Consider the following 20,884-nt stretch of genomic DNA (forward strand, 5'->3'; position numbering starts at 1 on the left):
TTGGGGGGATAACTGCATCCAACTGTGGTGTGTTCTTACATGTGTATGGGTGCACATTATCACACGCATGCGATTGCACTCCTCTTTGTATGTGCTCCACACACTCCTAGCTATTTTTCACAGTCCATCTGCTTAACACTTCAGCCTGTGTGGAGGAAGCAGCTGGTGAGAAGGATGTGAAATGAAGAATTGTGTCACCATTTATTTAAGTTTTTCTCTTCAGAGCTTCTTTCTTAGTGCAATGATGGCGAGCCGGGGAGCCGGAAAAGGTGTAAAACCTTTTCTTCTGTTAACTCTTTGAATAAAATGACACAAAATGTAGCATTTCAAGGGCGAAAAAATACTCTAGAATATGCTGTCTCCTCCGCTACGAGATCCAGTAATGCAGTGGAATCAATAGCCATCATCTAACGAATAGGCTACAACAACACTGGCCTGCATTTATATGAGGTAAAACGCACAGATCAATGAATCCAAGGTTGTAATCAACACTGTGGCTCACTCTGCTGACCATGAACACAGTGCCTCCGGTCGAGGCATGCACCGCTCTTTGTTCCAGCTCTGAACAAAAGCCGTTCCCCCTCTGTGTCACCTGGAGGACATGCAAATGACGAGGAGAGGTTTGTCTCTGCAGCCACAGAGCTCACTGTGGGTTTCCACAGCAATGTAATATTGACAGGAATACAGACTGACAGAGGTCAACATCATTCACGGTGTGTTACCTTGAGCCCAACCACTGCGCTGCCAATACCTCTGGTTTCTATTATATATCATTGTGGGCCTTATTAGTAAGCTGGTGCATGCACCGTAGGAGGATGAGTAATTTCTGTATCGAACTTCTGATCTTAGTCTCTTTCCACCCCCGACAGCTGAGTTAATCATTTTTGACAGTGTATTTCACGCCAACAGGAAGCAAGATGTAATTGTATTGTTTTATTCTGATATCTGACAGGACTTTGTTTATCTAGTCCCTCTGTATTGGAACACCTAGAAAGTAATACAATTGTCATTATCAACTGCACAGAAAAAGTTGCACTATATCTAAATAAATGATGGATCCACTGACTGCATGTTTTACTACTGTGAAAGGTGTCTCTTTACAACATGTTCTCACTCCAAACTTGTTAAACATGGCAGCTGGGTCAGTGGCCTTAAGCTTTAAACTGTTAAAAACTGTTAAATTATTAAATAAAATGTATTGATTCAACAGAAAGGCTAAATAACAACATAAGGGTGCGGGTCAATAAAGAGTGCTGAATGAAGCACTTGTGCGGTGAGAGAAAAATTTGACATGGTCATCAGCCCAAAGGTTACTGTTTCAAAGTGAAAGAATACATAACAATCAGAGCAGTCATAGGAACGAACTAGCAGACCACCATGGTCGGCGCCAGGGTTTTTTCTCTGCCTGTGCTAAGGGGGAGCATGACAATATGTGGGGTGCTAAGAAAATAGTCGATTTCAATGACTTCAGAGTTACTTTCTCAAGTGTTCAATGATAAACATGCGTCCTGCTGGGCTCTGGTTATAATGTTACAAATTAAATGCCTTCACAACAACAGAAATGAAAAGAACAATATCCACAGCAACAAGAGATGTTGATCCTGTGCCTGTCCACTGTGCATACATAGCGTAAAACAAGCCGGCCATCATCACAATCTTGAGTTGCAAGTAACTTGCGAAATAAATGAATAAAATTAAACCTTAAAAAAAAAAAACATCAGCACACTACTGTCTTTATTTAATGTGGATATGACTGGAACTAATCACATAAAAGACCATTTCTGTTATGTCAAAAAAATAAATAGTGAGTGTGCACATGCTGCAGTGGTAAACTTTGATTATTCCAGAGTAGATGTCCCAAGTGCCAGTTCTTACACAGACAGCCGCAGATCAAGTGAGCCCCCACATCCTGGACTGTCCAATTACAAGAAGTGTATAAGATTAGAGAAGTGGCTGAATGTAAATGACTCATTCATCACTGTATATTAAATACAGGTGTTGACCTGAAGAAGGTGTGACTTATTAGTGCCTTATCCTCTCACTGGGCAGGTCACGCATGCATGATTTGATCTCATCTTTTCTGTCTCTCTTCATAAGGCTACACGCTAGTTCAGTGCAAACCGCTCACACAACGTTAGCTTGAATATTTACATTAGGGAAGAAAGCAGGATTAGAAGGAGTTTTGAAGCTCAGTTATCCGATGCTCTATTGAAGTCAGGCTCAGTGTACTAAATAAGATATTCAGACTTGCTTTTTATTTAATTTGTCTGTAACGTTGAGCTGTCTGCAGCCAGCTGACTCCAGTGCCACTCAGTTTAGATACAGGCTGTAACGTAATAATTGAGAATGGTGAGCGGTTCCATGTGTCTGTATATCAGGATTTAGTTGACACCTTGCAGCCAATCAGAATCGAGTATTCACCCTGAACATGGTGTTACAGGTTTAGGACATTCATATCAGTTCAGCTGCACCTGGAGAACTTCACATTATAAACCCAGCAGAGGTATTTTTTTATTTCTGGCATATGGCCTTCGATGTCCACACACAGAACAAACGATCAGTGTACATTCACGATGTAAAGACTGGTTCTGTCTGATTATCTAAGTGGTCTTACCTCAGTGTGTTGAGGGTATTGTGTGCACAGCAGCTTTGGAGAGCCCTCCACAGGACAGGGCACATTCCATCAAATTAAATTACAAAATTCCATTTTCATTACAAGGTCTTCCTGCTCATTTGGAGCCAAGAATTCATTATCAAACATCTTTGTCCTGCTTTGTCCTTGTAAACTGCTCATACCACTACTAAATAAGTAAAGACAGACACAGGACATTAGCACCGAGGCAGCCTGCGTGTCACATAATCAATAAAATCATGATGTGTAGAGCACTAAAATATTCCTTGCGGCATTACAAGAGCTGGAGCACCACTTTGGATGTTGTTGTCATTAATTATGGCTGTCCACATGATCACGAAAGTATAAATGAATGCTGTAGAGAGAAAGGAGGGATGTGTGAATGTCTCCAACAGATGTGTGCGATTAGATTGAAGTACAGAGTCATAATCAGAAGAATGCATTTCTAACAAACATATAGACATAAAACATTCCGCTCTGCCCCATGCCGGTCCCAGCACAGCAGGTCGCCATCTCATTCCAATTCCTTTAAATGCGCGTCTCACACGGTCCATTTCAAGGAAAAAACACACCGCCTTTGATGTTTAACACATCAAATATAGGATTTTTTTTTCATCTAGAATGAGTCCTCTCGACCAAGGCCAACTTCTGTGAGCGTTTGGGGAGGGGGCACTTCTGAACACTCTGAGCTCACAGCGTGCATGAGATGTCGTGCAATTTTTGAAAAACACCGAGTGTGATCTGCACCCTCTGCGGTGCACAATCATTTAAGGATGCAGAAAATGAAATGCACATTTTCTAAGTAGGTGACCCGAAAAAGTTACCGCAAACATGTGAAACACCCACAAGTCTGGTATTGTTTGTTAATTCATATCTGACTTCAAAGGCCGAAGTCATAAAACTGCTATTGTGCTTTATGCAGGACTTTGGAGAGCCGTTATTTACTAATGTTTTTAAAAAACACATTGCCCTGAACACCGCCGGGGAGACGGGGGGGGGGGGGGGGGGGGGGCTCAAATGGTTTCATCAAAATAGTTCATCATCCACACTGCCTTTATGTGCTCCATGGGTCATAAAAGTGTTTTATGCAGAGGACAACAATCCTGTCTCTGTATTAGGGCTTGTTTTTTCCCACACAATCACAATCAACCACATGATGGGACCGACATGTCAGTCTAAAGAAACACAGAATACACAGGATCACAGTGACTGGAATTATCGCGTTGCCTTCAATTATTTTTGAGTTTTTTCTAGACTCTAATAAAAAATAAGGTTCCTATATCTCACTTAAATGCTAATTTCTAGGTGATATATATTAAGTACAATGAGATCATTTAACTAGAAATGAGACAAATATACTAAACAGATTTTGCAGTGAGGTTGCTGGAGCTGTATGCAACTCATGAGGAAGACTGCAGGCATTACTTAGCTGTAACAACCACTACACTAAGGTTCTTATGTAACAGAAACATTGTTCACTAGTCCAGTACAGACCTTAGCTAAGCCTTGGCAACGGGAGATAAACTAGTCCGCTCAGCTCATTGAACCCTTTGGCTCAGCTGTTAGCCAGATAGCTAGCTTTATGCTAGCAAGATTCAGTCAATAATATTGCGTACAGGATATATATACAGAACACATCACACATACAGTACACACGTATTAAACAGCTGTTTTTATAGTCTGAGTTGTACTCTGACTAGTAAACTGATCTTCATTTGTAAAATTGGTGAACTGCGCCTTTAAGGGAAAAATATCTCATCATTTCAGTTCTCTTTACACTTCACCTACTCCCTCCTCAGAGTGGCTTTAACGTAATAAAGAATATCTGTTCTTGTCTGCTTTATTCTGCTCTCCTCCTCCCTCCACAGTGGTAAACATATTTAGTCTTGCTGGGGAAAAAACCTTGAAATGGTCATAAATCCTGCGTAAAGATGTGTTTTTATGCTCCAGGCTAATCTATTTCTTATCCAAATAGACTCCCTGCACTGTGTGTCTGTATGCAGCCTCCTCCTGCAGAACATTCATCCTCTGCCATGTTGCAGGCAAGTGTTTCAGATGATACTTCATCATGGAGATGCACTACATCTGAGCTTCATTATCATATGCAGAGCATTAGGGAGACTAAACATAGCTGCTCCTGACACTCTGATATGTGGATCCGAGTACAACGGCAGCTATGGACTATTTTCTCTATGTCTGAGGGAGGCGCACAGTAAATGTTTGGAAAGTGTGTGAGGAGTATTAACATGTCTGCCGGTACCTGTGACACATGCATGCACCGTGAAAAAGACCATAAGCGTGTGAATATGAGGAATGAGGCGTGATGCAATCATTGCTTAGCCTTGATAGTTTCTCGGCAGTGTGTGTGTGTGTGTGTATGTGTGTATGTGTGTGTGTGTAGAAAGGCACACATCCGTACTGGCACATACTATATCCCTGGGGGCTTCTTCAAATCTTTTGTTTGCGCACCAACTCAAGAATAATGGAGGTAGAATTAGAGTGCAGATCTTTGTTTTCTCATGGCTTTGCTTCTCCCCTAAGGAATACAGCTTGGTTACACCATCATTATAAATTATCTCAACAGACATAGGTCACTGCCGGGACTGGAGAAAAATGCTGATGAGGGAGAAGAGAGAGAAAAAAGATCAAATTATAAGAAATTAACTGGAATTACCACCTCACGGTTGTTTGTCTCCACCATATACTGTATGCAGGGAAGACGGATGGATTTTAATAAAAGGTATTAGGAGTATTTTTTTAGCAAATGGTAGTCATCATTATTTGGACATGTATGATCTGAGTGAATTACATGCTGTCTTAACTTAGAGACTATTAGAGAGCTTCATCACATGGTGCGCTGACCATCACCTGAAGGTCAGTATCAACAAAACCAATCAGCCTGTGGTCGACTACAATGTTTCAGATATAAATGGCTGTTTCACACACGTCCTCAACCCGATATCACAGAAGATTTCTACAATCAGCACGGTTTCAAGGTGGACACCCAAGATAGTGTCGCCAATTACACTAGAGTTATGGTGCTGAATGATGAGGAAAGTGCTTTTGCAGGACGTTATAATGTCACAGTGAGGTTGAGCTTTGACCTTTTGGACACGTCATCACTTTGTCATTTTATTCTATTTGACATATGTGGGAAATGTTGTCATAATTAGCAACTGAATAATGGATTGTCAAAGCACTTTGTAAACTCTGTTTCTAAAGGTGCTATATGACCACCCGTGACCACCAAAATATAATGACCCAGTCCATTGCATGTTGGAAGTTGATATTTCCAAGCGGTTTCCCCATTTTCAATCAGATTGCGTCCCAGTGCATCTGCTCAGTGCAGTAACTATAGCAGCTGATTTAACAGATTAGCACACTTAAAGGGACACTATGTAGTTTGAGAAGGAATTCAAAGTCAGATTTCAATATATACAATATTAATGAGGTAATAATACAAACTCAGAAATATTTATTAAGTGAATAAACAAGGTCTTCTCAGAGGAAAATCCCCAGAACACTGTTTGAAATGAAAAAGATGGCAGGGTCTTTTTCTTCTGATTAAAATGTCTTCCCCAACACTATAGTGCACCTTTAAATAATACAGAATGAGTAAGCTCCAGCAGCCTGCTTGCAAAGACTTCTATCAAGCACAAATCAGCGCCCCCCTCACCAGGGAACAAACCTCACTACAAGCTGAGGTCAAAGATTGGCATCCCCTGTGAGCAATTGAGCCAAATTTGGAGAAATTCCCTCAAGGCGTTTGTAAGATTGCATTGGAGAGAACGAGACAGAGAGACGGACAGACAGACGACACATGAACATGACGCCTCTAGCCACAGCAGCCGGCGCAGAGGCATAAAAACAGAGCTGGAAACACACTGACATGGGATTTATCTTTACTTACAAAACATCTTTGTACAGGGTCTCTAGAGGTTTACAAAAGGCTGAGCACACGTACAGTACAGGTGTGTTATGTTACAGTAGACACTCATCCAGACACAAATATACCACAACTAATAAATACAAACATTTTATACAGAATTTACAGAGTACAGGGAGCTACATGTCATTTTTTAAACAACAAAAGTCATCCGAGAGAATCAGTTGCAGGAAATATTTTTTCAGGTTTTAAAATAGATGAAGGTACCATTCAATGACACTGACAACATTTTCGGGTGTTTGCATGCAATTCCATCAATAGGGCTTTGTAATTATACAGCAGGGAATTAGGGCTGGGTATCAAACCTAAATACCACTGAGTAAACACTCATTTTAATACTTTATACTATATTGTAATGACCTTCCTGTTTGGTTGACAGATAAGAGCAGCACATTCAGATTTGGGTCAAAGCAGTTGCTCTAATTTGACTGGTGGTAAATGCAAATTCCGAGGAGTTTGCTAATTTAATAACAAAGAATAAGTATTATGTTTTGCTTTATAGCATATGGCCAGTCAGACAAACGTTCATGCGATGTTGTTGATCTGTGATTATCATCAAAAAAAATGAAAGAAATAGGGTTTGACTACCTTATTGAATGTCCTGGTCATGTATTTCTGTTATCTATCACTTTTTTTTATTTACACATTTTGTTGTCTGTCTTTCTACTTTGATAGCCGTTTGTGTTCATTACACACCCATTTACTATGAGTCCAGAGAGTACAAACAGGTCACTTTTAGCTCCACCTCTTATGTTACTTTGTGCTGTTTACAAGGTAGGTCAGCTCAAGTTACGTGAATTATTAACGTTTAAATACCCTGTGCTCCCAGCAGTCTTTCGGATGGACAGACCATTAAGCCAAACTCTATTCTAAAAGCAGGTGTTTTATGGTTGGGCCATTTTTTTTCCACAGTAAAAACTGTAGTCACGCCATCACCCTCACACATTACTCGTTATTGATTCTCTTCGATCTACAGGAACAATCGGCACACATTAATTTCTCAGTAACATCATTAACTAACCTGTGATAAAGCGTTTAGTCCAGACAGATAGGTAGTGACTGGCAAGTTTACCAATTCATCCTCTATACAGATCGCCTGAGTGTTTATGACCTGACTTTCATATCTGGAGTTGAAGGGGATGCTGGTGGAGTTACAGGCGAGGCTGCCACGCCAGTGACCGCTGTTTAAGACTGCGTTTCAACATTTGTAAGAGTGAAACCACTGGATATTTTGGCTATGAATAAAAAATAATTTCGATGAGAAGTAGGGACAACGCCACATCACTGTTTTCGAGTCAACAAAACCAGGTGTTTTTAACGAAACCTCTGGGCATCTTCAGCCTCATCTCCACGGGTTGAGACAGAAACGTGTTGCTCTACCACGGCTGGATCACCAATTGGGCAAAGTGTAAATCATTCTGTGCTGATTTACATTAATATACAACATTTAACACATTTATAAAGTTTCCATTACTTCTGTGATAAGAAAACAACTTTTGTGTCAAAATATAATATTTCTCATTTTTTAGGTTTTGGGTCCAAACTTCGGGTCACGTATTGACACCACTATTACTACGAAGCCGTTCTGACCATACCCAGCCCTACAGGTCATAAAAATGGTATAGCTACTGTGTCTACATGCGATCATGATTCACACCCACATATCACAAAAAGTGCTGAGATTTATCTCTCGGCTGGGAGTCAAAGGGAAGAACAACTTCTTAAACTGGTGCATGTTGCATAAAACTTTCCAGCTTTTTTAGAGCAATGTAGTAAATGAACTATAGTGTAAAACATAGAGCATGTCTGATCTGCTGTGTTTTTGATTTATTATATCTTAATGTCATATTAACTGTGAAATCTCTGTATTGCTCTTGTAAATCAACGAGACCACAGTCGATAATTAGCAGCCTGTCAAAGTATTTATGTTGTTGCTGTGAGACTGTGTTCCAGTTTCATAGCAGGAGAATAGTTAAAACTTCATTTTAACTAGTCTCCTGTAGTCTGCTTTCATTGAAAAGCATACAACTCTGTGGCCAGTAAAGGCTGCCAATCTTGTCAGTGGCTTCATTGATTTTGAAATGCTACATTACTTATAGCAGCTTTAACTAACAGCTCGGTCCACTGTAAGATACTGCAGGGCGAGATTAAAATGGTTGCTAGCTGTTATGGAGAATTCATCATGAAGCTGGCGAAGCTGCACTTGTCATTAGTTACCACTGCTCTATGGATTCTTGATCATCCTGAGTTTGGGGGACTTGGTTCATGCAGGCTGATTTGCTGTCCGGGCTCAGTGCCTCTCAATGATTGGTTGTTTATGATGATGCTTCCTCAGCCTGGGTCCTGAATGGGGAGAGACAAGACAGTTGTTGGTAAGCTTGATTGGCTTGATTAGCTATCAGTTTATCTTCTAAAAAATAATGTGCTCTTTATGAAATGTGGAGAAGAAAAGGTGGAGAAGAAATTCTGAAAGCAAGACAGCCAAAGCAGAGGGCATAGGTTCAATCCCCTTTACAATTTGTACCCCTACCTATCACCCTTTTCTCAAGTGCCCCTTGCCCCTCAGAGTTACAAAGGGCAGTGGTTGAAATCTCCCCCTACGAAATGGGAAAACCTTTCAAGACCCTCATACATTATCATTTGACCTCTGCTCAGAGTGAAGTAACGCAGAGCAGGGAATGTAATCAAACACCATATGCTGATAATAATAAAAGTAGCATGACTTGTCCAACAGTAACAACTCCAACAAAGCTGTGAGGGAGATGTCAATCAAGCACAATATACCCACACAGTCCTGAGAAGAGGTCTAATCACTTATGATAAGTGATAAGACCCATGTGGGTGCACATGACTGTGTAGGAGCTGTAATGAAGGCAAGAACAAAAGAAGAAAATTCAGCCGTAGAGGGAGAAGTACCCAGTCTTTCACAGGACTGTCACATACAGACGCACCATCATCCACACCTGCATGCAATGTAAAGTGTTTAACAGGGGGGCAATAGGTTTTACTGGGGGAACCTGCAATAACTTCAGTTTACAACATGTACATATAGCGATGCACAGCACTACTTAATGCAGGATGTTGACTATGCCAAGCAATTTTCTTCTGCAGTGTGAGATAGATAAGGACACATAAAAATCATAAAAACTAAGACGCCATTTTTAGATTTAACAACTTCACCCTATGAGTGTTACAGCCAATCACATTTGACTGAGCATGAACACATCATTGTGTGTCCAAAGATTCATTTTGATTTCATTTTGATAGATTATCTAGATAGATTTAAGGATCAGTTTAGATATTTTGTTTATTAAAAGAGTCATTTGGAAGTTCGCTCAAAGAATATAGGGCAACTGCTGCTCTTTGGTAGTAGTTGGTAGTATCATTGGCTATAGTTAGCTACCGTGAGCACAGGTACCTCTGGAGCTAACTGCCCTATTAGCTAACTGCTCTGCCTGGACCAGGGGCGTTGCTAGGCCTGCAGCTTTACAGGGGCACAGACACGTCAACACTGCTGTTTTTACTTACTTTAGAATGTAAAGTTCTATTCATGCACCCTGGTCTCTTTTGTCTTGTTGAGAACTTTTAAAAAACAAATCTTTAATTTCTCTCAGTCCTTACTGTGCTTCAGGGTGCTTTTGTGTTCGGGAGTCTGGAAGGTCCGGCTGGTTGCAGGACCTTCCCCCTCTGCTGTGATGGCCTGGACCTCCAGCCTGTACAGACTGGCGGGTTGCAGGCCTGACACCACCAGAACATTACCATCCTGAAAGAGAGGAGGTAGGACAAACAGTGAGAAGGCAGAAGACAAAGTTTAAAATGCTCAAGGTGTGTGAAATTGAGGGGGAGATGCAGACTAAAGGTTTTCAAAGTGTTTGTCAGCTCAGTGGACCCTGAGATCTGCCTGCAGGAAAACTATAAATCCGACTCAGATATGCATTAAAACTCAGAAATGCTGCACAGAGGAAAGCTGCACCAAGAAGACAATAACAGAGAAAATGATATATTTTGACTGCTAGTCCTGTAGAATGATAAAATTGCATTTCATCTCATTCATTCATTCCATCCATTTTGTGCATCATTTTCACTTTATTATAGCCGTTTCACTCTTTAGCATTTAGGCTTTTCTGTTTCAACAAAGTTTTTATTTTTAACCTATCATTTCAGCCTGTTACACAAAGATTTGTGAACATATGAAACATTCAGACCAGCCAGTTACCTGGAGAGAAAAAAAAATCAAGAAAAACTGTAGATTTGTAAAAATTCTTTTAACTGAACAATTAATTTGAAATTGGTGATACAGTATTTTGAAGTTGAAATTATGTTATGTATTGTTCATTTTTGTTGATATTTGTAAAACCAGAAGATGGCATGATGTTCTATACGTTGCGATGGTGTCTTTTAATCCCATGTGGGATGGGACAGATATTGGCATGAAACAGAAATGGAAAAAAAAATTAACTAACTCACTTAAATAATGACATTTTGTAACACAATTCCCATTTCAGTTTTCTTGCAAAACAGTGCTTACAATATTTCTATTAAAAATCAAAGCACATGCCACCCTCACATCGCAGGGCCGTAGGTCATGACTCCAAAGACAAAAGACAGAAAACACACCAAAAGTTAAGACTCAAAAAATTATGTGAATAATTTATTTTATTTTATTTGGTTTGGTTTTTGTCAATTTAATAATTCAACTTATCTAATTCTACTTATGTTTTTGTAAGTATTTCCCAACATAAAGATGTATATTTGTTGTAAATGTTTTTAAACACTTACACTTTTTTTGTTTAAGGCTAGGAGTATGATTCTAGCAGGGAAAATGTTGATGTGTGACCTCTGCCACAAGTAATGGCTGCTCATTGATTTGTTTTTTCAGCAGGATTGTGGTTACTAAAGTTTGAAATTCCAAGAAAAAGATACAGAGGACATGACCTCTGTGAAGAAATGGCCCTGTCTTTAATTTATGTACATCAGATGTTGTACCATCAGTGGGTATACTGAGCCTACAGCCAAACATTAACCAAACTCAAGATTTACAGTTTATAACAACACTGACCGGGGGGAGGATCTGGGACTGGGAGATGAGGCTGTGTGGCAACTTGTTGTTGTTGTGGCGGCTGGTGGGGATGACCTCCGCCCAGGTCACCTGATAACCAGTCAACTGCCGGTGGCGCAGGACCGTGGACAAATCCCAGCTAAAGATGGCTGTCAGGTTGCCACCCCGGACCTCAAAGGATGCTGTCAGGTTGACTGCCTTCACCAGGACCTTCTGAGGGGACACTGCTGAAGAAAAGCAGAGCCAGGGGTTAAATGAAGACAGGTGGTAGTATGGTGAACAAGTTCTTATTGCATGTTCATGATATACGGGAAACTGCCAAGGAGCATGCCAAGAACCAAGTAGAACAAGCTGATAGTCTCTCATCCAGTATTGAATATTTTGTGCATATTTATTTCTAGACTGTGTTCCATTTCAACATCATTCAACTTTCTATTTTTACTTTTTTGTTAGCAATATACAAAATACAGATTTTACAAGCATTTCATTATATTCATTCATTTCTTTTTTAAAGAGTAACTTAATACTAGTAAGCAAATCGACAATCACTCTCCGGACAGACTGGGCCTCTCCCACTTGTGAGTATCATGTATGAGATGAGCATATTTCCTGACTTGATAAATATTCTGTGGGTCATTTGGTGGCCCACGGGTCACATCTGGTCTGACAAAGGGTCCCACTTTGTCAGACCAGATGTGACCCGTGGGCCACCGAATGACGACCACTTTCCAAAAGCATTCCCTTCTTTATCATCTACATTATTCTGAGTGAGACCATCGTTTACAAAATTAACATCATGCTGTATTGAAGAAAACTTGAAGACCATAAACTCATTATTAAATGCTTAAATAGGGTAATAAATCAAGTGAAAGGTAGCATCATTTCCATACATATAATTGGCTTTCTTTTTTTAACCAGTGGAGTTGCCCCCTGCTGGCTATTAGAAAGAATGCAGGTTTAAGGCATTTGCGCAATGGATTCACTTTTCAGATCCAGAAGCGCCATCCATATTTTATAAAGGCGATGAACAAATGCAGCATCAGTATTTGCTCCAGCACTTGCACCAGTACGGTTACAAGTGTTTGAGAGATCCATCAAATCAAGATCCGCTAAATGTTTTCTTTCATTGATACATTAGCAGCAGACACTTCTGCCGCCCTTTTTTAAGACACATTAGCACCTTATAATTAAATTGTGGGACATTTAATTATGTATTTTATATTGTAGAACAAAACCTGTAAATATCTTAAGCCTTACTTCAGACATTTAACCAAAAAAACAATTACAGAACACCATTGACTTTGAGATAAGGAAACTGGATGTGCAAAAAATGCTAAATGATTTTAAGAACTACAGATTACACCACTCTATAGGAAGAACTATAAAAACCCAGGTTACTCTGACTTTGGAGTCATGCATTCAAACAGTGTTAAATATTTTCCCCCATTTCAGATGAGTGGAAGTAAAGCTTTATTTAATAGTTTGTTAACAAGTGACACCAGAACCAAACAAAGCTACTGACATTTCTGTATGGCATCTACTCTGTTTGTTTTACTAAGTGGGAAATAATGGTATTGAGAAATCCCACAATTACAACTAGAAGACTGTTTTCCCCCCTAATTTAAAAGTCTTGCAGTCAGTACTATAATATGACATTGACTTTAAACCACCTTGGGGAAGCTGGGTTTTGGAAGCAGTGAAATCAACAGAACAAGTGAATGAAACAGAATTTGCAAGCTACAAAAAGTGTAAGTATGCTTCATACTGACACCATCAAGCTTTCAGAAGACCCAGGAAAAGTCTAGAAAGTGACCAAGTGAGCAGAAAGCCATAAATAAAATAATCCATCGCTTTGACATGACCATGTAGTTTCAAGACTTAGGGTTTCTGTGGTCTCACCTTTTTCTCCAGGACAGGTGATGGGTTTTGGACTCTTGGCCTGGATGGCAGCACAGGAGGGAGTAAAGAACATGGCGCTTTCTGCCAGAGGATGACCCTTCTTGCTGACTGGCTGCAGCAGGACTTTATACTTACAGGAGAATAGCAAGCCCTGCAGGCTGACAAAGCTCTCCTAGATCAGACAAAGACAATTATCGTTACGTTACATTTAGTCCGTGCATGATGGCTGATTCTCAAAATGCCGGATCCAAGATTATTGTAAGTGACTTCATATAGCAAACAATATAAACAGTAAGTATGTTCGCCCATCAAATGTCCATAACAACAAGTTGAAACCAAGCATAAGTGATATTGGCAAGGAGAGATGTCTGCACAGAGCCCAACGTATACTAAAAGACAACACCGACCCCAGCCACAATGCTCATGTTCGTGTTCACCCTGCTGCTATCTGGCAACAGATACAGAAGTGTCTGCTGCCATACAACCAGACTACAGAGCAGCTTCACTCCTCAGGCTGTGAGACTCCTCAATTCATCCTGAACACTCCACTATGAAAAGTTTATCTTTCTAACTTTATTAATTAATTAATTGATAAATTAATTAGTGTGTACAGTTTGCAAGTACACTTGAGTGGTATCCCATGCTTATAACTATTTAAAATTGACAGAATTTTCCAATGACAATGTTGTTTTAACAGGTTACCTGTGTGCTGGTCTTCTCCATGGGTCTGGTCTGGTTGTGACTACAATGCTCTGGTCCCCACTGGATTCTGTAGAATTCAACTGAAGGATCTATACAAACAACAAGAGCATACAACACTGTCCTGTAACAGCAGCTCTACAAAAATGAATGGATTGCCACAGTCTGTTTACCCTGCTGCTTTCTGGCAAAAGATACAGAAGTGTCTGCTACTGTACCACCACAGAGCGGCTTCACTCCCCAGGCTGTGAGACTCCTGAACTCACAATACTGTCCAACTCTCTGAAGTTATATTTATTCTGAGTACAGACCCCAGGTTGAAGTTAGGGCAAATGTGTGATGACAATATTTAAGTAAATCCATTTGATGCAATGATGAAAAAACAACACTAAGACACTGTCGCACAGCGGCCAACAATGCAGCAGAATCTAGATTCTCTATACTCTTTATAAAACAGATTTAAAGTGTGTGTCAGAGGAAGACCAATTGTATGCATCATTAATCTTAATGGCAGACACTCACATAAGCTCATGTAAATACTGTACGTGTACACTGGTACATACCTGTGCTGGTCTGCCAGTAAACATGAACCTGGAGTTGTCCGTCCTGGTAGAACGGTGTCCCCACATCCAGAATGTCACCTGTAGGGGCTCTTGGAGCAGCACTGGTGGCTTCAAAACAAGATAAAATATATAATAAAATATCATTTTAAATACCCCCATCTACAACTAAAAAGAATGGACCAAGTAAGGATTTATAAAAAAAAAAAATTGATATTCAAAATGATATTGTTTAAGAAAAATACAAGAAAGGAACTGCAGCTCATGGAAGTTAAGGTTGTGTCTGGGTGGAGTGAAGTTCTGACACATGGAGGATCAGAGATTTAACATCCTAGTAGGAGGAAGTCTTTTAAATATTCAGTTCCCAATGGTACTTGGAAAAAACTTGAATTAAAGTGTGAAAGATCATACAAATGCATTTAAAAAAACCCAGAGGAAACATTTAGTGGGAGGGCTAAACACTTCAACATGCGGTTTTGAAGTGTATAGCCTTTGAGCAGAAGACACGTTCTTCTCTTGCAAATCCTGACAAAAGTATTAGGCTGAATTCAAAATGTTAAAATCGCTTTTATTGATTGCGTATAAAGACTTACAGCGCTGTGTGGTGAAGTGGAGGATGGCTCGGGGTCCTTTGAGCTGATTTTGTCCCCAGTAGGACACAGCCTGGACCTCCACACTGTAGCTCCTGTTAGACCGCATGCTGTCCAGCTCCACCTGGTTCTGAACACAGACACACATAAACACAGACGCACTTTAACTTATGTCTCCATAGAACAGCACACCAACATCAGAGGTCCACTGGAGTACAGAGTCATGGACCAGTGGCATAGGTCTTCACAGTACAAAACATACAGCAGTCCTCAGGGGTATACCGCCATACAACTACCAATAATAGCTGAGACAGTGCAGAATTTTGAATGCCATTCAGCCTCCTTTATGGGTATCTCAAGTTGACGAAGCCTTCTTACAACCAACCTGTGTGTATGTCCGAGGCTGCCAAATATAAAAACAAGTAGTCTGCACCTAATGGCCAAGTTCTGAGATGGTATTCAAGAGCTGTATTTATTGGCAAACACTGATTTGGACTCTTCATTGACCACAACAACATCTGGTGTATTGGTAGGAAGATAGAAATATCTGTGCTACAAAGATGGAACATTAGACACAGGGGACACACTCACTGAGGGGAGAAAATGTTTTGATATGTTCTTAGCTATGAGGTCCACATCCTGTCAGGATGCGTACAGTCCTCTGTAAGCAGAACAGCCATTCAAGATGCGTGACGAAGTTTAGTGACCTGTTCTGTGGTGTGATGCCAACAGTGACGGACCCGACACACACACACACACACACACACTCATACAGGAATAGAATAGAAAATAAGAGTCAAGCTATCCACTTTAAAATCATCAAAAATATCATTCTTGAAATCTTCATTGCTCGCATTTTATTTTTCTTGCAGCATTTTCCACAAGCCCTGAAAATAGCAGCCAGTTACGGAATGCTAAAGGCCATGTGCCAGTTTGTATTCTCAGCTAGTCCATCCTACCTGCCACCATTCCTTGATGTCAGATCTCAGAGACTGAACATGCTACCGTGCGTCTACAACAGGCATCAAGATGAATTATGTTGACCTATGAAGATCTTTCCCACCTCAGTCATGCATGCAAGGGTTATTTTTAACAACTGCCTCAAGGTCTGAGTCTGAGTCTGATTATAGTCTTATTTAACACTGGGATGTGATTTCATTGTTTGCAAAAAATAATTTCATTTTACAAATACCACATTTTTATTTCTTTCAGTTGAGTTTCTTAGAGTACACCAAGTACTACAGGACCCATGAGCCTCAGAGGTCGTTGTTTCATTCAGGAACACAATCTAATTCCGTTGCTAAATTCTCAGAAAAAAATAAAAAATAAAAATCTGGAATTGAAAAATTTAAACTGAATGGATTTAATCAAATTGAGTTCATCCAGCAATTTCTATTAGCCTACCTTTCACTTTTAAAAATGTAGATTTTGTAGATTTTGACCTCATTTTGTTATTATTGTTTGTACTGATGGTTCAGCAGGGACAGTTTAAAGCCCTCCTAACTGTTGGAAGTGTTCAAACAGCTTCAACAAACTGACCTTAAAGGACAACATCATTTCATACTGTTTTACTTTGTTTATATGTGGCGGACCCTGCCACCTTTTAAGCTTCAAACAGTGTTCTGGGATTTTATTGTCCTCTCAGAACAGCTTGTTTATTCAGTTATGGAAAAAGTAAATATTTCTGAGTTTGTATTATTACCTCATTAATATTGTAATTGTTAAAATTCTGACATTGAATTTCTTCTCCAAAACTACATAGTGCCCCTTTAATGAGGCTGAAAATGCTCCTTTTAGTTCAGTAAAAGAGAGAAACTTGAATTCAGAAGGTGGACAGATGTATTTTTCTGTTTAATTGTGTAAGAATATCTCCTTTCTTGACTTTTTGTGAATTTAATGAAGGCTGGCATCAACAAGTATCCTTGCAACATTTTCAGAGTGCTGTAGTATCTGTCAGTCCTCACCTCTCTGACTGTCTTCCTCCTCTTGGTCAGAGATGAAGCAGAGGCCTGTCCGACTGCAGTCCAGCTCCAGCTGACCTTGTAGTGGTGGACGGGAACATCCAGGTCAGCAGGCGTGCTCCACTGAAGCCTGGCAGACACCACCCTGCCAGGGCCAAAGCTCATGTTGGCCACTCTCAGCTCAGTGGGAGCCGGAGGATTGGAGGGGTCTGAGGGTGAGGGGATGTTGTTAATACCGTTTGACATGCGGTCACAGAGTAATATTACATACTAATGCTGACATAATAATAGTAGATGATTTTGTATTTGGTAATTCAACAAAACCCTCCACTCATAGACAAGTTTTCTTCAGTTTAACTAGCTTTCAATAACTGGAGGCATCATCATATTAAAGGAAAACTTAACATTTTTCCATAAGTAAAAATAAATGCAGTTATACATGACACAGCAATATGCAACTGAAAGTTGACTTTATCAACAACATAAAAGCTGAAATGACAGAAATAAAAGGTTTTCTGGATCTAGAACACATTTAGCACAAGTCAGTACTGCTACTTCTACTATTTGGATTATTAGTAATACTACAGTTATTAGTAGGGACTCTGTTTGAACACATACTACTTTATTTCTAACCATAACCTAACCCCAGCCATAGAGGGTGTAGACATGGTAAACATATCAGGAAACTAAGGGGAAACTTCAACACAAGAGGCCACCACCTCGATTGTTTCTTGAACTAATTTCTTGATTGTGATGTATGGCTAACCATTTCCTCCATGTCCATTAAGCGGCAGTCTGTAGTGTATGATGCAGTTTGTTAGTGGGATCAGATCAGATGTGGCTGGTAGCCGCTGTAGTGGACAGCCCGTTCTCCCTCCCAACGCATCAGATGTGGCAGTCTGGTCAGTGACCCAACGCTTCAGACTGTCACACTGTCGGTTCCCCTTCAGTGTCATTTCTTAAGATTACTTTAAGTCACGTAAGTTATGTCATTGAACCTGCATACTTACTTTAACCCAAACCACAATATTTTCTAAAACCTTATCAAGTAGTTTTGGTGCCTAAACTGTGCTTACAGTTCAAAACTCATAACATGTGAATTGTTTGTCGACAAGCTTTATTTTAAAAGTCTAACCAGATGTTGCATATTTATTATCGCTCACTTGAGTGCAGAGCCCTGCACATACAAAACTGATGCTATGGAGGGGTACCTACAATGTCATAGCTTGAAGCTTTGGGCCACTGACCAGAGCTGCCATGCTTGACAAGTTGGGAGTGAGAACATGTTGCAGTGGAATGCTCAACCTAACTGTTTTAGTCACAAAATGATGGAGAATACCATCCAGCCTGTGATTGGTTGTTTTTCCCTGAAGTGCTGCAGCTGATTATTTCTAGACTCTATGCTCGACTCATCTGCTATTCTGTTACATTCAGCCTAGTATCTGAACAATCATGTTGCAGCTCTGCTAGTTATTTCGGGGTGACATTTAGAATTGTCTGTGCCTTTAAGGATCACACACATAAACACGAATATAGAGGGTGTCGGTCTGACCTCTGCTGGAGTGGATGTGTCTGCTGGGCGTGGTGAAACCTCTGGTCCCGTGGGTGTTGACGGCTGCCACTCTGAACTGGTACCAGCGACCTGGACGGATGTCAGACAGCCTCGCTCCCTGCTCCGTGGTCTATGAGTGATCAGGTGAAGTGTTGGAGGGAGCAAGACAAGACATAAATCCACAGTCTCAGAAATAAATAATGCACCCATCAGCCACAACAATAAAAGGACCAACAGATGAAGTGAATAACACTGGGGTTAGGTTTAGGGTTGCTACACCTCCCACGGCAGTTGCCCTCGAGCAGGACAAAGTGCCCTGACACATCCCAAAATCTGCTCAGGAATGGCCCGAGGCACATGAGATATGGCCTTCAAGTTCCCCAGATCCCAATCCAATCGAGCATTCATGGGATGTGCCGGCACACTACTTTTAGCAGTGACTTTTAAAAGTGCTTGTGCTTCAGTCTCAGACCTTCAGAAGTCTTTTGACCTACCCCTAAGATTTTATAGGTTCTGCAGGAAAGGTCTTCAAAACTGGGCGTCATAAATCACAACTGAAACACCAGTTATTTTTAGTTTAGCCAGATTTTTTTACATCTACATCTACATTGGGTGCAGTGGACTAACCTGTGCAACCACCTGCCAGGAGGTGGCACTGTCCTCGCTGGGCTGGATGCCAAAGTTCCACCTCCTCTGCAGGATGTAGACGACGGGCTCAGCTGAGATGTTGAAGCGGGAGGACCAGCGAACCTCCAGCTGACCAGAGGAGAGTTCCTCAAAGCCCAGCTCCTTCCGCGGCTTCAGAGGAGCGCCTGAAGACAAAACCATGTTATCAAGCCATGAACTGTACATGCACCAGAAGTAGAACAGAATAAAACTAAAGGGATGATTTTTTTACCAACTTTTTACATTTGCATGATGCATTTATCCTTTATAGGCCAAACAGACTGTGATTTTGAAAAACTATTCACATTTTATGATCTCTACAGACATATGCAGAGATATATCGGATGTTATATAAAAGCCTGGTGAGGAAGCAGATGTGTTTGTCAGGCTTAGATCCCACCATCTACTGTGATTCTCAGCACATATGTCCCAGCAGAGAGGACAGGAGTTCTCAGTCAGGTCAGCACCCGTCCCTTAGGACAGCAGGGATATACAGTACAGCGTTGCATTGTGCTACTTTGTGAAAAGGCAAAATGAGTTTCCTCACATTACTCCCCTCCTATCATGTGTGGTACCATTGGTGAGGCCTGAACATACTGCTGCAAGCTCACAGAATCTGTTTTCCACCAGCTCTCTTTGATCCCTCTTCCGACAATGGAGGCTTAAGTAGGGCAAACTCCACCTGACTCAGACTCTCAGCCGCACACTGTTTGTTAGCAAGAGATGTTTCACCTGGAATTACCTCATTCATCTGAGTACAGGCCCAAGGGAGGCTGGGATGACATCTCTTTTAGACTGACAGGGAATGTATGACAGTTTAAGTGTGTGTCACAGTAAGTGATGCTTATTAATAATGATAATTAGAACATGGCAGCACTTTTCTGATGATAATTGAACCTTTATAATAGAAAGTATTTTCAAATTAAAGAGAAGATTTTAGATTTACTGATTTCAGCTACAGTCTATGCTGGGATGGTGCAGCAGCAGCATCTTCAGTAGCTAGTTTAATCTCCCAGGATGTGTCAGGGTCCAGTTCAAAGTCCAGTGTGTAGGATTTAGTGGGGTCTTGCAGTGTGGTTGCAGATTGAACCCCATTGAACACCCCGTGTCTCATGGACCCACATATACAAGGCTCATTCTAAAGTCACAAAAACACAATGATTCTTAGTTTCAGGAGATTATCCCTAAATCATACATGCTGGACCTTTACTATTTTGTGATTGGCTCAAAGTTCTCATCACATCATGTCTTTCTCTGTATCTCACTTATACATATCAGGCCCAACAAAGGCAAATGAGTTGTTTTGTAGGTTTTCCTAGT

At 40.6% G+C, this 20,884-nt stretch overlaps 1 protein-coding gene across 1 annotated transcript in view; it reads right to left on the reverse strand.

Annotated features, from left to right (window-relative positions):
* Nucleotides 1-8,066: 8,066 nt before the first annotated feature.
* The window catches only part of anos1a (anosmin 1a), a gene marked incomplete at its 5' end in the record, with an annotated part of 29,725 nt that continues 16,907 nt past the window's right edge, over nt 8,067-20,884 (reverse strand). Inside the window, 10 exons of the mRNA XM_084346690.1 lie at nt 8,067-8,921; nt 10,200-10,341; nt 11,638-11,864; nt 13,537-13,708; nt 14,239-14,327; nt 14,799-14,906; nt 15,389-15,515; nt 17,350-17,555; nt 18,899-19,028; nt 19,526-19,710. Coding sequence (XP_084202816.1) covers nt 8,869-8,921; nt 10,200-10,341; nt 11,638-11,864; nt 13,537-13,708; nt 14,239-14,327; nt 14,799-14,906; nt 15,389-15,515; nt 17,350-17,555; nt 18,899-19,028; nt 19,526-19,710 — 1,439 coding nt within the window. The 3' untranslated portion in view covers nt 8,067-8,868. The remainder of the gene's footprint in view (nt 8,922-10,199; nt 10,342-11,637; nt 11,865-13,536; nt 13,709-14,238; nt 14,328-14,798; nt 14,907-15,388; nt 15,516-17,349; nt 17,556-18,898; nt 19,029-19,525; nt 19,711-20,884) is intronic.

This window comes from Pagrus pagrus (assembly GCF_965226575.1).
Source record: "Pagrus pagrus genome assembly, chromosome: 24".
Classification (NCBI taxonomy): domain Eukaryota; kingdom Metazoa; phylum Chordata; class Actinopteri; order Spariformes; family Sparidae; genus Pagrus; species Pagrus pagrus.